The sequence below is a fragment of the Falco punctatus genome (assembly GCF_963210335.1).
Source record: "Falco punctatus genome assembly, chromosome: 13".
Classification (NCBI taxonomy): Eukaryota; Metazoa; Chordata; class Aves; order Falconiformes; family Falconidae; genus Falco; species Falco punctatus.
Genome location: NC_137593.1, coordinates 4991163 through 5012553, shown reverse-complemented (window position 1 = coordinate 5012553; position 21391 = coordinate 4991163). Strand labels below are relative to the sequence as shown.

The 21391-nt window shown below is 38.7% G+C and overlaps 1 protein-coding gene across 3 annotated transcripts in view; it reads right to left on the bottom strand.

Moving 5' to 3' along the window:
* Positions 1 to 19978: 19978 nt before the first annotated feature.
* Positions 19979 to 21391, bottom strand: part of SERPINI1 (serpin family I member 1) — a 50699-nt gene continuing 49286 nt past the window's right edge. For all 3 annotated transcript variants that reach the window (XM_080409273.1, XM_080409275.1, XM_080409274.1), the window contains exon 9: positions 19979 to 20650. In XM_080409273.1, the coding sequence (XP_080265399.1) occupies positions 20574 to 20650 (77 nt within the window). In that variant the 3' untranslated portion in view covers positions 19979 to 20573. The remainder of the gene's footprint in view (positions 20651 to 21391) is intronic.

Below are 21391 nucleotides of genomic sequence, written 5' to 3'. Positions count from 1 at the left end.
GTCAGTAAGCATCATTAAAACAATTATAGTCAGGAGCAGAAACGGAGAATAAAAATGCATTTTTAAAATGCTCTAGTGAGGATGGTAATGAAAGTTTCATGTTGAGTGTAACTGACAAGCTAAATAGAACATCAGTTAAAACGTACAATTACAGATTATTGGCAAATAATCATGAAGAGACATATACTGTTGACCTTACAAAGATTGCCTTGCCTCTTTTAAGCACCAGCAAACCCCATTATTACATCTTTCCTAGCTTTTGTCTGAAAGTGCACACAGACTACACAGAGCAGTATTAACATAGGGAACTACTCCTCCCTTCATGCTTTATGTTTGGGGTTTTTTTTAATGGGATCAAACCAGCCACAACAAACCATAGGTAATTTAAGGGAAGCTGAGAAAGCTCAGCATTTCTGAAAATAACATTTACTTAGGCATTTTTAGAGGTTATCTTGAGGCAAACAGACCATTTTTTCATGTGTGTGCTGCTACAGATCAGTAGACATTCACACACACAGCAACTCTGTGAAAAGAGGATTTACATTTGGCCGATACAAAGAAAAAATGGAAAAAAAACCACCTCTGGGAACTCTTGCTTAGCCCTGTCTTGGTATTTGTTTTGCTTCTGCTTCTTTGTATGTTAAATGAGGTCATATCAGAGAAATATGTAAAAATTCTTTTATATTAAAAAAAAAATCCGTTATTCTTCTCAGTTTTGGAAACAACTCATTAGGATGTATTCAAATGACTGCTTACAACTGCAAGACTTTTCAAAGCCTACCTTCCTCTCAGCTAGATACTACCTCCTCTGCTAAGACATGAATACATACACTCCTAGTCCCTTGAAATATGGGATCGAACATTTTAGCTGAACCATTTAACATGATATCTATTCTCCTCTTTTGACAGAAACCCACTCACAAAATTCTGTATTGGTGATAGAAAATAAAACATACAGTTCCAGAATCAATATGTGATAGATAAGGCTTCTCCAATCAGGTGGGTAGTGAGATTTCTGTTGGAAAGAGTGACAGAAGGAAGAATTTTTCATCTCTAAACTGCCCGAGTTTAATAAGCACCAGCTGGACCCTAACATTATGTCACAGAAGATTTTTCTGAAGGAGCAAGCTCAACACCACTTTTCTCTCCCTTGCTTTGTTTTCCTTACTATTTCGCTGCAAAATTGATGCAAAAGCTATGGCAATGAACGAGGCAGGATGCAATTCCAAACAATTACAGATCACACAATACGTGAAAGTAACAAAATTTTCTGCCTTGATTGTGAGGCCCTTTGGCTGGATATGAATCTCCAATGACACCTCTGGGAGCAGCACACTAGATTATATCAAGCATTAAGGGGAAAAAAATTAGATTCATGACGTCTGTCCAGGCTGAGTCATTTCCTCTCACTTTGCCTGCAGTGAGAAATCGGTGGTTATCATAAATCATAGACTTAAATTCTTATGAGAGAGGAATTAATTTCACTAATGGAAACCCTCTGTGGCAATACCATTCCTCCATTCTCTCTCTTTTTGGGGTGGGGGAGCATACCTATGATGTCTGTTCAGTGGAGATACTTGACTATATTTTAAGAAAGAGGTTTGGAAAGAAAACGTAAAATGGTAAGGGGCAAAAATCTTGTGTGTGACCAACTTCTGATTTCTGAGGCTGGCCCTCAAGTCTAGTTGTTTGTATCATAGCCACAGCTTTGCCACTGATATCAAATGCATGTACAAAATTTCAGAATACTCAAATGAACATTAAACATCTAACCCCCCCATCTAAAGTAGGATTTCTCCCACCTAGCTGGGAAGCCAGACCTAGCAAATTTTCTTGGCATTCTCTACAGCCAGTAGAGACTCAACCCAGCCTCGATGCCTATTATTTTCAGCTGGAGTTAACTGCAGTCCACACTGCCTACATGGGGAGCCCACAGGCTTTCCTGAGGGTGGACTCAACTTAAGGGCATCTGAAGTTTTACGAGGAGGATTCCACTGCCTAAAGTGTGCTTTGAAATAGGACGATTTCGGATCACATCAAAAAAGCTCAGGGAAATCATTCTATTCCATGTAGCATCATTGAAATATAGAAAATAGCCATTTCATCTAAATAATTAAATGAACTTAAGAAGAAATTGTACAAAGCAATTCTTGGCTAGCGCCTTGAAATCTAGAGCTGCTGCATATGAGCTGAATAGAGGTAGCACAGACTGCGGGGGTAAGCGAAAGGCTCCTGACTAACCCAGTGTATTTCATGCATTTTCCTCAGTGGAAGCCCCAGTGGGGAATTAAGCAGCTGACATATTTTGTAAACTGGAAGGAACAAGTACAGAACAGCTACTGCATTTTTCAAAACATGATTTATGAGATATTAGGCCATATCTTGGAAAATCATACACTCCTACAGAGTTCACTGATAAAAGTCACACTTTATCAAGATGTCAGTCAGTTGTGTGTCCGTGAAATGGGTCTGCTTCTTCTCCCACCAACATCTTGGCAAAATTTTCATAGGCAACAAAATGCTGTACATTTACTAACTGCAGTGCAAGTACATTTGAGTCCAGCTGACTTTTGGTGTAGAATATATTAAAAGCCCATGAAATACTTTGAAGAGCTATAGTTGAGCTACTTCTGAAACTACACCAGTGAAAGATATTCTGAGTGAAAAACATTCCTCCTGTGTATTGTTTTAGATATTTGACTGTTAAACAAAGACTGTCAGTCAAAAGACTCCTCTCTCCTACTATAACCAGCAGCCCTGAAAAACAAACACCTTCGACTCTCCAGCACAGGTTCAGCTTTGCCTCACAGCAAATGGCAAATGGAAAGCTTGGTGGAAGAGGATTAAAGTTAAAGCAGGTTATAAGCAAACCCTTGCAAGCAGGATTTGAAAGGCGTTTGTCCCAGTATTTTGAGCAGTTTTGGGGTCTGGTCTAGCCTCCAGTACTCTTATTCCGAGCTGTTTTTCATGAATCAGCAGCCTTGAGCATGCTTAGCTTTCAATGAACCATGGCTGCTTTCCCCGTAGATCTGAAACGCCCTTGATAAAAGATTTGGGAACAAGTAGTAGGGCTATTTATACCACCTCTTCACATATTCAAAGTCAGAACTCCTGTGGTGCTTACTACAGCTTCACATCCCACCAAATCACAGAACATGTACGATGGAAAGGCCTGTGCTCCTGTGTAGCTGATCCCCAGGAAAGTCTGGTCAGATTGCTATTGAACAGCAAGGTGCTCCAAGCTCCTTCAGTCCTGCTACTATGAAGTGAAAAACATGGACCAGTCTAAAGGAAAAGAACCAAATCTAGCATATTTTAAGATCATCTTTAAGAAAAAACAGAAATCCAACAAAACCAAAAAACAAAGAAAAGGGTGATAAATCCTCCCAAAGCAAAGAGTTCTTAGATCTAGGTCAGAGCTGCCGAGTTTGCACAGGCTCTAAGAGAGCTGCTTACGGATCTGTCCAAATCACTTGCACAAATAGCTGTTTGCTTGCACATTACAAACCCCCAGTTATTTATGTTGTCTCAGTCAATTGCACATGCCAAAGCTGATCAACAACAATGAACTGCAGGGTTAACTTACAAACGCAATTTGTATAGGTATTTAAAAGATAGCATACTCAGAATTCAGGCTGCGCTTTGTTCAAAATGCACATAATTTACTGCTATGTAGCAGCTGTTGGTTGTATGCAAACATTTGTTATGAGAACTCTCTGAACTTAGAATAGTAGAGGACTTGGACATAGTGTTTCCATGCTCTATTACCTTTCAATTATTTTTTTATAGGAGTATTATGAGACATTATGCAACATTTTGAAGCAGTTCTTTTGAGCATAATTTGCTGACAAACACACCTGTAAGTTATGGTTACAATTCATCCTTGCTGTTAGCTGTATCATCAATTATCTTGCTTTATGCATCATAAAATTGCTCCCCAAAAAGACATAATTAACATAATTAGGTCTTATCACCATAATTATACATTCCTAGCACATTAACTAACATCCCATGCAGCTCTTCATGGATCTAACTTGAAAGGATACAAATTCCACATCTCAATCAATGTGCCTTTCATGCATTTTTACAACAAATCATACAGTTTTGTTGAGACACCTTCTGTCTTTCAGTAATCAGCCAATGACACCAAGAGAAAAAACATTTTTCTTTTTGTTTTCACTACACAACAATCTCCATCAGCAATACAGGTTGGCACATTTTAAAAAGATACTCAATCCTGTAACACTATCTTTGTTGTCAAAGCATGTCAAGCCAGCTGTGCAATGACTACAGTTACTTCTCTTCTTTCACCCTCCTACCTTTCAGACATGTCTTGCTGTTGCATAAAATCCTCACATCTTGCATAAGGCTATTTGTCTACAGTCAAAGCTTATCTTCCCATCTTTGCCCCTGCATAGAGAGGTAGTTCTACATCCTCTGAAGAGAGGTAACCCGCAAGGATCCTGGCTGGGGCTGTATGGATTCACTGTCTCCAAGGAAACACTGTCACCTCGCAACGCAGTCCAGTCATGTTACAAGCTATTGTTACCAATCTCTTAAGCACATCAAACAAATTCCTGTGCTGATCTAGCTCGTATCAATGAACTGTCTTTCCAGAAGGTGGCTAAAGATAGGCTGGTGATACCTGTAGCAAGATACATGATCATCCAGATGAATCCTGGTGTGCTGACTCCAGCGACTTCACTTTTCGGAATTGCTTTCACAGTTTTGCCCACTTGAAGTTTATTTTTTCTTTGCATAAGAGATTCTCTGCTTCATTAATAGCTGTTAAATGCCTTATTAATTTATCCAAGAACTTTGGATGACAGGAAACTAGATACTTAAAGAGTCTCATCTTTCATGTAACGTTCTTGAATGTTCTTCATGAGCATCTCTTCACTCTGTTCAATGTCCTTGCCTCATTGGAATGTGCTCAGTCATTTTATAAACAATCTTCCAGGCTTTCTTCTTTGAGTTTGCATCTGAGAATGAAAATAAGAGACTCTTCTCTTGGTGGGAACTGACAGGTCAGTTTTGCGTCTACTTCTATATCATATTTTTCTTAAAACATTAAAGCTATACGTTCTGAAAATAAGTCTAGTGAAGCTATTCACTTCAGAATGTGTTTGACAGAATGTTTGCTTGGTTCACTCAGACAAAGTGTAGACACTGGCAGTGTGCCACTGATGGAATTGCAGCAGCCCAGTGTTGATACGCGCATTGGCTAGTCCCAGCTCAAGTTTACAGATGGCTTTTAAACTCTTAACAGTAGTTACGGGAACCAAATTTCAGTGCTGTGCTGTGTAAGTTTATAACAGAGCAGTCAATCATGCCCTATTGATCTGCATCTCCCACATTACAGGCACAGATCTTTCTTCACTCGAGTTCCTAGGCTCCATACTGAGAGAAGACAGGATAAATACATTAAGACCAATGTGGAAAAAAGTACACAATAAACCCCTCTGCCCAGGGATACCATATAGCCACAAATCTCTGTGGTTCAGAATTCCTACCTTTCAGTTTCCTCACAGAAAAGTTATTCCCTATCCTCCCTTTTCTTCAGACTTCTTCTTTCTCTTCTTCTTGGTCTTTAAAAAGGCTGATCATTATAAAATCTTTCTGTATAGAAAGGCATGTGCCTTCCCCGACAGTGACTGAAGTCTCAAAAACATTCTCTTAGAAATTCTGCTGGCAAACTTCAGTGTGTCACTACAGTACAGGAGCATAATGTTTGTCAGAAATTTTCAGCTCCCACATAAAGGTTTTTTGTGGTTCCCAATGATGAGTAGTCAGACCGTTGCCTGAAATTTAACAAAGTAGTCATTCCACAGAGGTATTCACTAAAACCTTAGGTGGTACGAACTGAGTTTATTACAGGGTGGGCAGAGGACAGGGTATTAAGAGTTTCATCAGGTCACTTGAGCATATCTTTGAGAAAATATAGAGATATATGCTAAAAAATTATTAACATATTTGTTTCTAAATTAAATGAGACTGTAACTTGGGGCCTTCCTACCTACCCTTTTTCCTCTGTATATAAAATGAAATGTACTTGTTCACATCACAACCTAACGGGCTTCAGATCTTCTATGGCAAATGCATTCCCCAGAAAACATATTAAAAATTGTCTATGTGCTATTTCAGCAAAATGACATATTTAAGATGGTGTCGCCCTTTCCATTATAAACACTTTTTTTCAGATCTTTACAACCTGCCCACAAAAATGTGCTTCTGCCAAGAAATTCAGCAAGTTTTTCCCACTTTACCCAATTTTGACCAGTAATTTTGTCTTTGAAATGGCTGAGCAGGGCAAATACAGGGTGGGCAGCAGTCTCAACCATGTGCTTCTCCCATCCACATTTGACCGACCAGATGCTTCCCTGCATGTCCTACAGGTACGTGATGTATGAATTGGGCAGAAAATGCCTCATCCTGAGATCTGATTAATGATGGAAACAATTCAAATGATTATGACTGCTGTAGGCCATAAGAGACCACCACAGAAAGCCAGTAAAATAGTTTGCTCCAGAGAGTTTGTAGTCTAATTGAACAGAGCAGACAGCAAAGAACAGGAGAAAGGAGATAATATTATCCCTCCCCCTTTTATACAGAAAAAAATGAAATGCTCAAACCATGAAATCCTGGTGCTGTGGTAGTCAACAGCAAAAATTGTGAACAGCGTCAGTATTCATACAGGATTCACAGAAACTGACTTTGTTAAGATCAGACCAGATGAACAATCTGGCTTCAAGGTCTATGCATTTAAATGGCTGAGTTTATTACTGACATTGTGTTAATCACTGATAACAAATACTTAAATAACATTTTTCTATTATAACACTTTTCTGATTCAGGGATACAGCAGCTTGTAAAAATCAGTTTACTGATGTAATTTCATGTTCTTTACGTAAAAGTCTTACTTAGTGTTAGCTTGATACTTATTGGTGATATCGAACCATTAGGTTAATACCATCAGTAAAATCAGATCTAAAAACTTAATGACATTACAGCAACAGCAGAAAGTTATTCTCTATATAGATCTTACCTGGTTTAACTACATCCAGGAATCTATGGCATTCATGTTGGATGAATATTAGTATAATCTGCATGGATACTCATAGGAAGCACTAGAAAAGGAACACAATGTTAATCGCATATAGGCTCATCTGTGCTTCAGCAGATAAGCAGGCACACTTGCATAAAGTTTGCTGAGTTACCTAGGCAACAAATTTCTTTTTGTCCTGCCCATTTAGGATTCCAGTAAACTAGTTGATTCCCACTGGTAAGACTTGGAGAACATTCACAGGGAAAAGGTAAGTACAGCAGAATAAAGCCTTGGATAGTGCAAGACCAGAGTTAGTGAAACATTTCGTCAAGGTTACCACACAAAAAAGGAATCAACAACTAGCTGCATAAATAATTTAAGTGAAACCTATATGTCTGGTTTTCTAAGATGTTATAAACCCATGAATTCCAAGAGGTTTGGAGGGGCTGTAACCAAGCAACAAGTACTAAAACTTGGTTCTCTCTTCTGGAAAAACAATGGGCTTGCAAGTCATATGGCAATACCTGGCACTAAAGGTTGAGTCTTTCCATTGATTTTATGGTCTTTTGATCAAGCCAGAAAAAGAGACGTTTATGGGATGACGAATGGCACTTTTTATTTGAGACTTTTTATTAGAAGAGACTTATTTCAGTATCAAGTCTGCATTTTCTAATAAAATGTAGGTCAACAGTTTCTGGATGAAGTAGACTTTTTCTGACACTAAAGAAAGACCACGTATAAGTAATGTTTTGATATCTTTTTCTCAGAAGTTTTTTTTCAAGAGAACAATGGATGTAACTTGCTTTCTCTTGCATTTGGCAACTTACCTGTGCATGTATGAAAGGAAAAACAAAATCATATCCCAAGTGAAGTTGGTGGCATGCAGCACTCCTGTTGATTGATGTGCAATAATGATTTCTCCCATTATATGTCTCACCAAGATGAGAACTATTTCCCCTTTCACTTTAAACACTGCTCTTTACAGTGAACGGAATTATAGCATCCATAATCCACAGATGCACATAAGCTTATGCTTAACCTTTCAGCCCTTAAGAGTAATGCCATTGAATTCAACTGAGCAGAATCAAACTTGTATGTGCATATAGAAAAAACCCAACAGTTATCTGCCAGATATCTGCCAAATTTTTCACAAGAGATTGAACCAAGCATTCTTCCACAGAGGTCATGGTTTAGAGCTCACTGAAATTGATAGGCAAACTGCCATCCATTTTAATGAGCTTTCTGTCAGTCTTCACTTGTCCAAATGCCATTTTCTGTCTAATTCTCAAAATTTGAAACATTTTATCCAAAGCTGCCAAAACAAACAAGATCAGACACTTGATGAAGCCACCCAGAAATGAAAACTCCTACATGAGGGCAGTCTCATTTGCCTCCATCCACATCTTAATATGAATCTCATGTTTCATCTTTTCATGTGTTAATTGCCAATAATTCCCAATGGAATACAACATTCATTAAGTACTTCCTAATTTATTGAACATAAGTTTCAGCAGGTAATTTTAATCATGAAAATCAATCTAAATTTGTTTTGATAAACAATTTCCTGTTGCAGTCTTGTAAGTTTCCTTTTACACTGTCATTTGAGGCAGCATCTCTGGTTATTCTCATGCCTAACTTTCATTATTGCAGATGCCACCATATTTCCATAAATTGTTGTATTTATTTATGTAACTGCTGCCAACTGCTAAAGAGTTATATTTCCTTTTTTGTGGAGAACTGATTATCTGAACTATATTGAAAAAATTGTTTCACTTCATCTGTCAAAACCCTGCCTTCCTGAAACTCAGATCTTGCAAATATGGGAACACTTAGGAGTCACTAGAGCACTCCTTTATTAAACTGGTTTTACGAAGTTGTCATATGTTAGATATTTAAGATAAACAGGTATAATATGTCTAAGTATGAAATGAAAAAACTCATAATACACTTAAGTCATTCAGTCTTCATTATCAATGCCAGCAGTTCACAAAATTTTTATACTGGGCAGCCTTTCCTTTGCCTGAAATACTTTGTACCTTTCCCTCCCTTTCTCCCCCAGTACCTTCCTGCCCCACGCCATTCATACACTCACAAATGATCAGCTGTGTGCATGCACACACAATATACCAAATTCCACCTGCATAGCAAACCTGTTTTACACACATATTTATAGATATGTGTGTTTGTACATGTATATATATATTTGCGTGTGTATGTGTGTGTGCATGTTTACACACACATATGTAACTAATGTGCAAAGACAGGCAGGGGAATAGAGTGTAAGTATTGTTATTCAGATGAACATTTAATGGAAGACTATTGAATTTCAATACAAATGTTCTTTAAAATATATCTACTTTCAATAATCTAGCCATTCTTAATTTTGTTTCAATGACACAACATATTTTACTGAACTATGTATCTGCTCAATGTTACTCCATTGCTGGGCCAATATGGCAGAAACAGCCCAGATCTACATATGCTAAGAAAGGAGGGAAAGAACAGGAAAGCATGCAAAAGCAATACAGTTGAATGACAAACATAATTTGGTTGTTTAAAATTCGGGGACAGGTGTCCCCATTGCAACCAAAGAAGGAACTGAGAACTATGAACTATGTGTATTCATAGGCAGAACTTGTTCCTGACATCTCTGATTTTTTTAATCCCTATTCTTTCCTCAAGTCTTATTGCCAAAAATATGTAGTTCAAATGAACGTTTTGTTATTCACTGTCTGCAGGGATAATAAAGATGTTCTCTAGCTGAAAAGAGAAAGCAGGGACTCCTATGATCATGGGGAAAAGAACAGACTAGCATTGAGGAGAACTATCTATTTTTATTAAAGGTGTTGTGTTCATGCAGCTTTTGTCAGGAAACCCAAATAATTTGATATCACTTGCTTTCAGTTTGAAAAAATGGCAGCCTTGTGTTACAAGAAAGGAGAAACAGCCTTGTTTCTCTCCAGTGCTTCTTTTACAGCAAGGAGACAGACACACTGTAGCTGTCCACAATTCCTGCATTTAAAGTTAGAAACTGGCATGTCCTGCCAGAAGAAATTAAATGTAATGAAAGCGTGTTTCTGGTCGAAGTCAGAGACCGCATTTGCTGTATCACAGTATATGTGTCCTAAGGGCTACACAATGTTCCCCCTTCAGCAGTACTGTGGGTATTTAAGCATTTTTGGGACTGATTTTCTATTGCTTTGTCCCTCTGCTAAGCAGGTGCGAGTGCTAGCCTCACCAAATGGGGATTTCTGAGTAACAAGCACTTTGAATTCACAGGGCACAGATATAAATATCTGTTTTAAATCACGTCTACTGACTTCATTAGAGAAGGGATTCTTGAATCATATATATTCAAAACACAAGAAGACCTTAAAGTATCTCCAGCTGGATGATGCACCTGAAGCCCTTATTCCTCACAACACTGTCTTTCCACCCAAGTTCAGGTGCTGTAGCACACCAAATATGTGCAGGACTTCCCAGGGCATGTGGTTATACACACTGATAAGGGGAGTACGCCATCAATATGCATTAGTCTTTCCTGCCAACTGATTAGTTTCAATCAGGGTCCAGTAAAGGCAGTCCACTGGCTTGAAACAGAATGACTTCATCTAGTGCCTCTCTGCTTTAGCTGTTTTCATCCAAAATCCTCTCTGAAGACAAATCTGTATTTTTTCATAGGTTTCTGTCCTGTCCATCCATCGCCTCCCCCTTATGTATTTGCTTTAACAGAGGTAAGATGATAGAAACAGCAGCTTTTCATTAAGGGGAAAAAAACCACCATAAAAAATTCAACCCCATACTATTCAGATCCATCTTGATCTTTGGACTTCAAAGAGGCCGAGTTCACTGCTGGCCTAAAGGGAGGTTATGAAGGTGCTGTTGAACTACTTTGTGCCGCCCTACTCCCCCGTCACAGACCTGCCAGGCCACTCAAGTAGCCTCAGACATAAACTATACCCATCTTTCAGTTTCTCCACTTTGCCTTGCTCTGCCAGCTCTGTGCTGTGTTCCAGCAGTTGGGAAACAAATTTTATTTTCTCCTTGACTCATACTGCAGGAGAAATGGGGACCTATCTTCAGCAGGAAACATTATGCGCTGTTGTTGCTGCTTCAGGCAAGCAAAACTTACTAAAAACCTATGTGATCAGGTGTAATTCTCTTAAGGTAGGTTAATATTTCTGCTGATACTTGTACTTTACGCCTTCTTTCAGGCCTCCTAGTTTTTGCAGTTGAATTGTTGAAAGATCAGCAGCTGAGCTTCACTAGTATTCCTTCTCATTTTGCATGCTGCCTTTGCTGTTTTGTAGAGCTACTGAATACAAAATGAAGCTGCAAGAGTGTGTTTGCTCTACAGCTAGCAAGGCATGAAGTACTTCTTTCTACAGCTGTGGAGCTCATCCAGAATATTCATAACAGTATCACAGAAGATGTGATTCAATGTGTGACATTTAGTATGCTATTGTGTGACCCAGATGATTAATCCTCATAGCAAAACATAGGCTGGTTTAAATAAACAAAATTAAATATATTTTTATCATTATAGAAATCGCGTGCTATATCTCTGAGCATCAGCTGCTGCTCCCAAATGCTTCAAATTTGTTGGCTTGTTTTTAAATGCTTTGATTGTTCACTGGATTTTCCTACCACATAAATCCATTGACACTTTGGCCCAACAAGGCGAATCAGTGATTTGGACCGCAGCTTTGGACACAGTGTGTAGCTGCACATCAATCTCCATCTTGTTTTACGATCAGCAATTTACAGCATCATATTGTTCCAATTTTCAGCCTTTAGAAAGACATCACAAGAGTTTAAAGGGCAGAAACCTTAACCCAGTGCCAAACTAGCAGGATTCTTCCTTCCCTGCCACAAGGGCGTTAGACCAACTGTACTTGCTGGTCACTCAGCATGAGGGTTACTTTCTCAGTTCCAGCAATGTTATTTTCTGTGGCTGGAGTCACTTGGGCTGCAGGCAAATGGGTGGACCAGAGGCAAGGTCCGAGTCCAGATGTGCCCTGGCAGTGCTCCAGCTGTGCACCGGGGCAAAACCATACTGTTCGAACCACCATCCCTCTGCACCTTCCCCTTCCTTGGGAAGGAAATGCACACATGCAAGCCACTGGGCCATATCGCATGCTGTCAGTGATTACGGGCACAGCAGCAGATGGGAAGCCAAAAGGAGTAGCAGCCTCACAGCAGAGGCAGAGCCACCATCCCTCTTCAGGTCTCAGATCTTAGCTGACAAACTTGTAAAATAGCATTTTCCTGCACAACAGCCTTGCCCCATGTGAAGCAAAATTTTAGCCTGCAGAGTTCTAAGTAAATTCTGAGATCGAGGACAGGAGTAAAGACTGTGATTTTATGCTGCTCTGCCAACTGGAGAAAAGCATTAACTGCTGTATCTGTGCAGGTTTAGGTAAGGTTACCTAGGCTTAGGTTTAGGTAGGGTTAAGTCACCAGCAGCGTTATTGGCATACTTACAATGGCATGACACATAAAAGCACAACACTGTCATAGATACTCCTTAGTGTGTGTATTCCACACGTCTCTGCTGAATGTGAACACACCCACAAAATTAATAATCTCCAAGCTCCACTTAAAAAAAGGCTTTGTACAGAAACTCTAAAAAGTAAGCAGGGCTTTACAGTACTGAGGGAGATATAAATGTAAAACATGTTTTCCACTTGAAAACCTTTGTCTATGGAGTCGTCAGGATGCATTTCCTGGGGAAAGAGCAAAGACTTCAATCTTGAATGTTGTTCAGATTATCATGCTTACAATGAAGGGTGGAAAACGGGCTGCCAGATGGTTAATGGCCCTTCTAAAAAATAGCCTTCTATGTTGCTTTTTGGAAATCACTTGTCATGGAACTATCATCATATGATCTCTGTACTCTTGTTCATAGAAGGAAGCATATTTTAGGCAGGTGTTATCAAGGCTAAGAGTGCCTGAATTCACTTGTCTTGAAGACACTTAGCGTGCTGCCAATAAATCTACTAACAAGTTGCTGTATCTAGAAAACGCATGCAAAGTAATACAGAGGCAGTGTATAAGGGAACGGGTTCTGCCAGCTCCTCAAATGGGGGTAATGGCTCCTCCTCAAGGCCCTCTGTGTTGACAGCGGCTGGCGAGTTTGCCACTGCGCATCGTGTTAAACACTGATGTCCCTGTATTTCCCCAGGATTCTCTGCCTTCACCTGTCTACTTACATTTACCTCATGAATTCTCTGTGCGACGGTTGTAAGCAGAGGAATATGCTGCCAACAGTTTTAAGAGGCCTGAATTAATCTCATTTAACTTCAGGGACCTGAAGACAGGAACCTAGCCAAGCTAGTTACTGAGAAAGGGAGAGGGGCACACAACCTTTTTATTTCATTACAGGCATTCTGCACCAAGGCAAAGGCCTCCAGCCTCTAAACCAAGAGGCACAGAGTGGCTTAATTATTTTCTACTGCATTAGCTTATGGTTTCATGCAAAGATGCTTAGGTTAGGTTTTGCTTACTTATTATAACATAATGGTGAAACAGTAACAGTATTTGTGATTCTCACAGTATGTCCACATTTAAAGGAGTGCATGTACAGGTGTACACACACAAAAGAAAACTTAAAATCTTGCATGCTTATAGTCTTGACTTTTTTTTTTTTTTTTTTTTTTTCTGAAACACTGTGGTTAGAAGTGCATTTCATATTTTCAGGTAAGTGGCCTGAAGTAATTTTTGCACACTGGGCAAAAATTGAATTTCTAGTAATCACACAAAATCACAGATATGTCAGTTCCCACCCAGTTCTTTGTACTCATGCTTCAAGGCACAGTCTGAGAGAAATCTATGCATGGTCCAAAACTGACTAAAACTAATGAAAATCTATTTTTTGATAGACTACAAAGGGATTTGGAACAGGCTCCAGATGACACTGATTAAATTTAGCTTTTTCTGATGATGCTCTTTGCTGTGGGTGTTTGGGACATGACATGACTGTTTGCTTGATTTAAACATTTAAGGTTATAGAACTAGACATTCCCTAATTTCTGCTCAGAGGTAACTGCACTTTCTGCCTTAGGATGGCTTATGCCTACCTTGTTGTAATCATCATAGAGAAGAGGAAGAACTGGTAACATCCTTGGCTTTTGCAAGTACTCAATACAAAGCAAGCTTTTTAACTCATGGTTCCCAGCTCTATCCCACATGCATTATGATTCAAAAGGTCAGTAATCAAGAGATCACCTCCTCAGAATACTTTGTTCTATAGATGTATACACATTAAAACTGGAACAATTCTGGAAAATAAATGAATTAGAAGTATTCAAGGTTAGTCTGTTCAGCTTGCAGCCTATGAAACTGTAGCAGTAAGACTAGCTCTAAAACATCGCAACAATTTGCAAATAATTTCTGTTCAAAAATCTGAAGTAAGCTTAAAAACTGTAGCACATTGTATTGGATTATTTTTTGTTTAGACCAAGAAGAAAATCTGCAGAGGAAAAATAAGTGGAGACACATACAGAAAACAGGGAGCAGCAACATTAAAATTGGTCTCTTTTACCTCTCTGTGGGTTTCACTGAGGGCTTTAATAGCCACTCAGTTGATGAAGATGTATCCTTGGTTCGCAGCTGGCAGGAAAGTTTTATGTGGTCCTGCTCCTGGAAAACAACAGACTGTCACTACACACTGGTAATTCCAAGCAGCAGCCTGGCCCAAAGAGAACATTTCCCAGAACAGAAAATGAATCTGAAGACCAGTATTTCTTTTGTAATAAACTTAAGAAATTTTATTAATTCCTGTGTCAAACTATGCCAGCTTTCTGCCTGTTACCTGTAGGAAGATGCCATTTACAAAGTATATTGATAATGACAAAAGCCTCAAATAAACAGGCTTTTTGTACCAGACTATTGGTGACTGGCGAGATTTGGCATTGCCCAGACCATGATCCTCACCATGTTTCAGGGCAAGACAGACTTCCTGATGTTTCTCATTTCTTAGCATGTTTTGACATATTTTATTCTGTTCAGGCAATGCTTTCACACCATTACCACTTACAAGCATTTCCAGCACTGCCAGTTGCTTGGTTTTAAAATACGACTCGTAACAAATACATGTCAATAGACTAAAAATGTTAAACTATGATTGGGTTTAAGCTCTGTTGATAGCATTACAATACTTGAAGCCCATCTAAACATATTGTTCATAAAGAAAAACCAGGATTTTTCCATGGCCAATTCCAATCCCTCAATGAGAGCACAAAATACATGATTCAGACACAATCCAGATTTCCTCTATATGTTTTTTTTTCTTCCTTACTTAAAAGCACTTCTACATAAATACAGAATAATTTTTCTGTAGGCATTCTTCCCTCAGTTTGTCCAAAAGATGACTCTTCCATTGGGAAGAGATGATGTGTGTTTATGGCAGAGAGATAGGAAAAAAACTTATCAGTAAAGCAGAAGTCGTATCTAAAACATCATTCATATTGTGATTCAACGTGGCTGCAAAAATAAAAATTCAGGCCACAGGCTAAACTCCCTAGCTGCAGAAACAATTTCAATCTTTTTCCCTCAGCCAGGTCCTAGTAGACCTAGTATTTTACTACCAGTATCTGCCAGACTAGTTTCCAGAACACAGTGTCACAAACACATCGTTAAGAAAAAAAACACTTTGACTATATGATCACAGTTGAAAGTGAAGAGTGCTGTAAAGACTTTTGCATACTATGCTTTATAGGAACAGCTGCCAACATTTTGAGCTTTGCTGAGCTTGTTTGGAGTTGCACCTATCTGCAAATGATTAACTGCCTGACTTCCAGGCACAGCCATTAACAGTTTGGAGGCTGCATTTGTACGGTGTTTTGAAAGAGCCTGAACAATTTCTAAAATAGCAAGCGGAGCTGAGACTCACCTACTGCTCGTATAGCACATTTATCCTCACCCCCTTCCCCCATTTACCTGCTTGCCAGAGTGACTGTGAGTAAGTCTGATATCCTTTATTAGCCTTACAGCTTTGGCCATGGCACTGTGCTATTGTCTATAAACCGTGCTTTAAACTGCATTTTATTACATGACTTTTATCTGTCATTTTATTCAGTTTGCTTAATGCCTAAAGCAATTGGTCCATGACTCAGGCTTCTAATTAATGCTGTAAAATGAAAAACAGTCATGTGGATGTTGTTCCAAGAGCAGTGCTATATAAAGCAGCCCTGGTAGGTGGGGGTAACAGATATGTAGTATTGTTCCTGAGTTTTACAGTACCAACTGTGTCTGTGTATTGCAAATGGTTTCTCATGTGTAACTTTATTTTATAGACCTTAACCAATGCCAGCTGGAAGCCAAAGACAAGCTACTGAACCAATTAACAAGGTCCACAGTAAGCAGGCAGTCTTCATTCTGTCTGGACCTCTGTAACTATTGCAGCTTGATTCAAAATCCTTGGAGACTGCAAACACTTTTATAAGCTAAATTAATCTACAATTTCTCATCAGCTGTGTCAGCAAATCCAGAGTATCTCACAAAAGGAAGTCTACTCCCTTCTTGCTGGTATTATTTGAGTTACTAAAGTACTGTTATCCTCCTCCCCAGCACTGGGTTTTAGGCATAAATCATCCATCTCTTTTTAATCCACCAAGAATTAGCTTGTAAACATCACTTTTAGCTTTTTTAGAAAACCCTCATAGGAACAACACTGCCTCCTCCCCAGGAAGAGAGAATATCTGACTATGGCGTAACCTTGCTGTACAGGTGGAGAACATGCTGGGAATCTGCTCACACAGAAATTCCAGTGACTGTATGTGAGGCAGCAAGGGAGGGGGAGAAATAAGAGGTAAACAAAAGAGAATAACTGAATAATAGGGCCAGCATATCAATGACTTCAACCCTAGTTATTTCTCTCTCATAGTCAAGAAAATACATCTCCTGTTGCAGTATTGACACTGAAGTAACCACAGTACAGCTCTACTGCTGTTCATGGAAATGGGTTGAAGGAACAACCTTTTCCTTTTATTTCACCCACACCAAGTAGGCAATGCAATTATGCAGGCTAGGAACCAGATAAAAATTCCCCTACAAGCAATGATTTTAACCCAGCACCTGTTATCAAGAAAAGCTTGCAAAACAAAGCAGGGGTATTTTTCTGGGGTTTAGACCAGGCATCTGGGTCTAATTATGCTCTCAGACTCAAGAAACTCTCATAGATTTTACCAAGACCCACATATACTTGAGTCCCATTCAGGACATTTAGTTTTCCAACACTCCCATAGGATTACCATCAGTAGAAAAGTACTTCTCAGCTTCTTAGGATAGAGTGACATCTTGTGGTTTCTTCTTTTGTCCATCATGGAAAAATAAAAATCAGCCACAAAAGCTTTGACTAATTTTTTGTTTCTGGTACAACACTAAGAACTTACTCGTTTGAGGAACATCACGTATTTGATCCACAGAAACTGACACAACTGTTTACTTTGCTACCATCAAGGCTTGTGGAAGGACAATAAAAATGAGTGTTTGGAACAGCAACAAAAACATTCTAATCCATACAACATTGCAAGTATTTGTTTGAAGGTAGTATAGCATTAACCTAGAAAAACTGGTGCTCAAGGTCATGTACAAGTGGGATCTTCATAGTTAAATAAGTCATTCTCCAGTGGCAGCACTACTACTAAAAGGATTTGTAGGGGAAGTACTCATTCCAACTGCAGCTCTGAAAAGCATTTCCACCTGGACTCCACTACACATATGCAAGAGAGAAGATGATAGCATTAGGCAACTGCATCTCATGCTTAAACTCCATCCGCACCACAGAAGAATTTCACTAGAGTGTTATATCATGGGTCACTAACACAGCACAATTATAGAAGTTTCAGTAATTTATTTTCTGGTATAGCCTCCAACACAAAATACAATTTTGAAAATTTTTTAAGACTACACACCTAAACTCACATATGAGCCACTATTGACAAATTCCCCTTACCAGAAAAAAATTCCAAAAAGACAAAATTCTTTTGCTAGTTTTGTCTCAAAAAAACCAACATCATCTCTGAAAGGAACATTATACAAAATCTAAATTAAAACCCACAATGTGATAGTATTCATATACCTCAATAAACTGGCAACAATCCTTCAGATATTACGACTATTGAAAATCAGTATTGTTTGAGAGCTGTTCTCATTGTGGTTTACAACCAACATCTTTGCACAATTTGGTAATAAATCAATTCAGGTTGTTGAAAACCAGGTAATTCTCAATTTTCAAGAAACTTAAAATGGCTGCTTGCATCTGTAAGGTCTAGGAGAGTATCAAGTGAAATAACTGGTGTTTGCATTTCTGTTTCTACTGTTTTTTCTGTATGCCCATTTAGGCAATTCTCAGAATCAGACTTGGAATATGCTATTCTGCATCATTCCACTCATACCTATGCTCAGTCTAACTGCTAGGGAAGTCTGTGCACTTGCCTGATATCCTCTATAAATACTTCTGACTGGCAGCTGTCCTTCCATAATTCCATAGCTTTTGTTGAAATCTATTTTCAGTCCTTTCCTTGGTATGAAGCGTCTATGCTGCAAGGAACTAATGCAACGAAAACACAAAATTGGTCAGGAAGAACTTTCATTGGACCAAAAATAAACATGATTGCAGGTTGTCATCTGCTTTCTCATGTCTTTCCAAATCAGAGTGAACACCTCCAAAATTAGCCTGAAAAAATGCTTAATAGCTAAAACATCAGGCTCCCGTAAGGTTAAAACCTGAAGAGATCCTTAGCATATGGGTCACTTTTACACACAGTAGGTGATGTTCATAGAATCATTTAAACACGAAGAACCAGCCCTGGTGTAATCCCATGTCAAAGGAGCTGGTTTTACCTGCAGTGAGACCAGTTCTATGCCTTGGTAAAATTATTCCCTGTTCCTTCTTAGCAGCACTCCCTTTTTTTCCCCAAGCATAACATTTTTAGCTATACAGAATGAAAATAACAACTTTAGTCTAAATTTGAATACAAAAACTGTCTCACCAAGTCCAGATTATAATAGACTAAGGGTAATAAGCAACAGCAATACACTAAGGAGCTCCATTTATCTTCTGTGCAACAGAACAAAACAACTCAAGGAGGCAGGGTTAGAAATATGTTCAAATGCCCTTTCTCTAAGGGAGCATAACCAGTCTCCACAGAGAACATCCATCACTTTGCAGTTTGACCTGCATGATTTGCACCAGCAGTATATTAAAAAAAAGTGAACAGTGTGTCAGATTTTGGAAGTTCTCCTTGCACAAATAACTTTGTGAGCAGTATCTATGCTGTTTTGAAATGAATGTATGCCAGAGAAGCCTATAACTACAGTTCAGCCAACACATATTTGTTCCCATAGAATTCAAAAGACAAAACTATTGGCTGAGAAGAAACCCAATTATCCAAAAGTTTGTATTTATGACCTGTTTCAAGAGCTCCTCCCTTCTTTTCTCCTATTCTCTCTTACCTTTTAAATAACTTCTGTTCTTTTTATATTTTGCACAACGAGGGAGGAAATAATTACATGCCTCTCTGGTGACAACTGGTACTTCTCCTCCTTTTGCAAATGGAAACAGCAACTAATTCCTCTGCTAATATTTACTTGTGGTATGTGCCATTCTCTTCTGTCAGTTTATTCTCAATAAACAGTTAGGAAATAAAAAGGATTATGTTGTTCCTTTAGACATTTATTTATGAATAGAACATTTTTAGACACTCAGAATTAAGGGGTTTATTACTTTGAGAAAAATCATTCCAGACCCCCTGAAGGGAGATACTGCAAAGCTTAGGTTAAAGTAGAACAACTACTTTGAGGGAGAAAAATATGTCCACACAAATGACATTACTATTCAATTATTTTACTTCAGTCACATACATAGCTATTCTACACTGACTAGTCTCAAATATTCATGCAATCAAATTTTATTGGCATCAACAGTTATGGAGGTCAATTGCAGAGTCACATGCAGGAGCATTCATAAAAGCAACATTTTAGAATCACATGTGGGAGAGTTCACACAAAGCCTAACACAGTTATAGAATAAAATCCACTAGGTTTAACTTGTTTCGTCAGCTTTGATGAGACAGCATATCAGAGTCTATTTACTACTTTTACAGGAACAGGAAGAGATCACATTTTCCAGATGTAGTTCTTCAACGTTATAAATTATCATCAAGGTTTGCCATTTGCATTATTCAGAGCTGCACACATTCCACTCCTGTCTCATTGATCAAGTCAGTCTTTCAACTGTAAAAAAATTACGAATAATGGGTTTGCAGTTTTTTTGCTTTACAATTCACTAGAACAAGAAACAGTTGTTGACATGTACACAATTTTATTTTAAGGACACGGCAATCACAATGACAGAAATAGAACCATTACTTTAATACTGTAAGCTTTCCTCTGGAAACCGATTTGCACGCAGTTACATCTGAAAGCCTTTTAAACAATATCTTGGGGAAAAACGCAGCAAACCTTAAATATATTAACTTCAAACTTTATGTGCTTATCTCCTCTTTTTGGCAGTTGGTGGCTGTTAAAGCTTTTCAAATTCATGGTCACTTATATTCATTGCTTCAGGGTGCATTACCCTTCCCATGAATAACACAGTACCTATGGAAAAAGTGGGAAGGGAAAGTGTCAGAACCAAAAGGAAAAGTTGAGGTTATAAAGCGATGAATACTGATAGTAAGTTCTAGAGCATATAATGCACAGTTTTTATAGGAACATGTCTCGGAGAACTTGGTAACTATGAAAGGCAATGGATCAATAGCCTTAGAGAAGAGGACCTCTTTGTATTCAGCACTGATACAGTACAGACAAGAACAGTGAATCTTCTGCATTTCAGTGCCCCTCTACTTATTCTAAAGGCTTGATTGAACCCCCCCACCCTGAAATCAACACAAAGGTTCACTTCCATTTCAATGGTTCTGATGAAGGCCCATGAAGTGCTGCCACTGATGTCAAGTGGTTATGACACAGTACTGGGCTGGGGGGCTCCAAAGGTAGCAGCTATCCTTAAATTGTGTGAACACCTAATCAGAGCAATCTTCATGATCACTTCTGACCCTCATATGCCTGTGCTGCTGGACAACATTCCTCACAGAGTTAAAAATGAGTCCCAGAAGCTCTGCACCAATCATTTAATGATTATTAATAGATAGATACTTGGAGTTTGCAGATTTACCTCACATAGAGCATGCAAACCAGAAGGAATTATCTATATGACTACCGCTCCCCTATGCTATTTAATCACCATTTACATCTTTCCCATTTTATACATTTCTATCTAACCTGCTTAAACACAAATCATGAGCTCTTAGGATATGCTTGAGAAGAACAACCATCACAGAT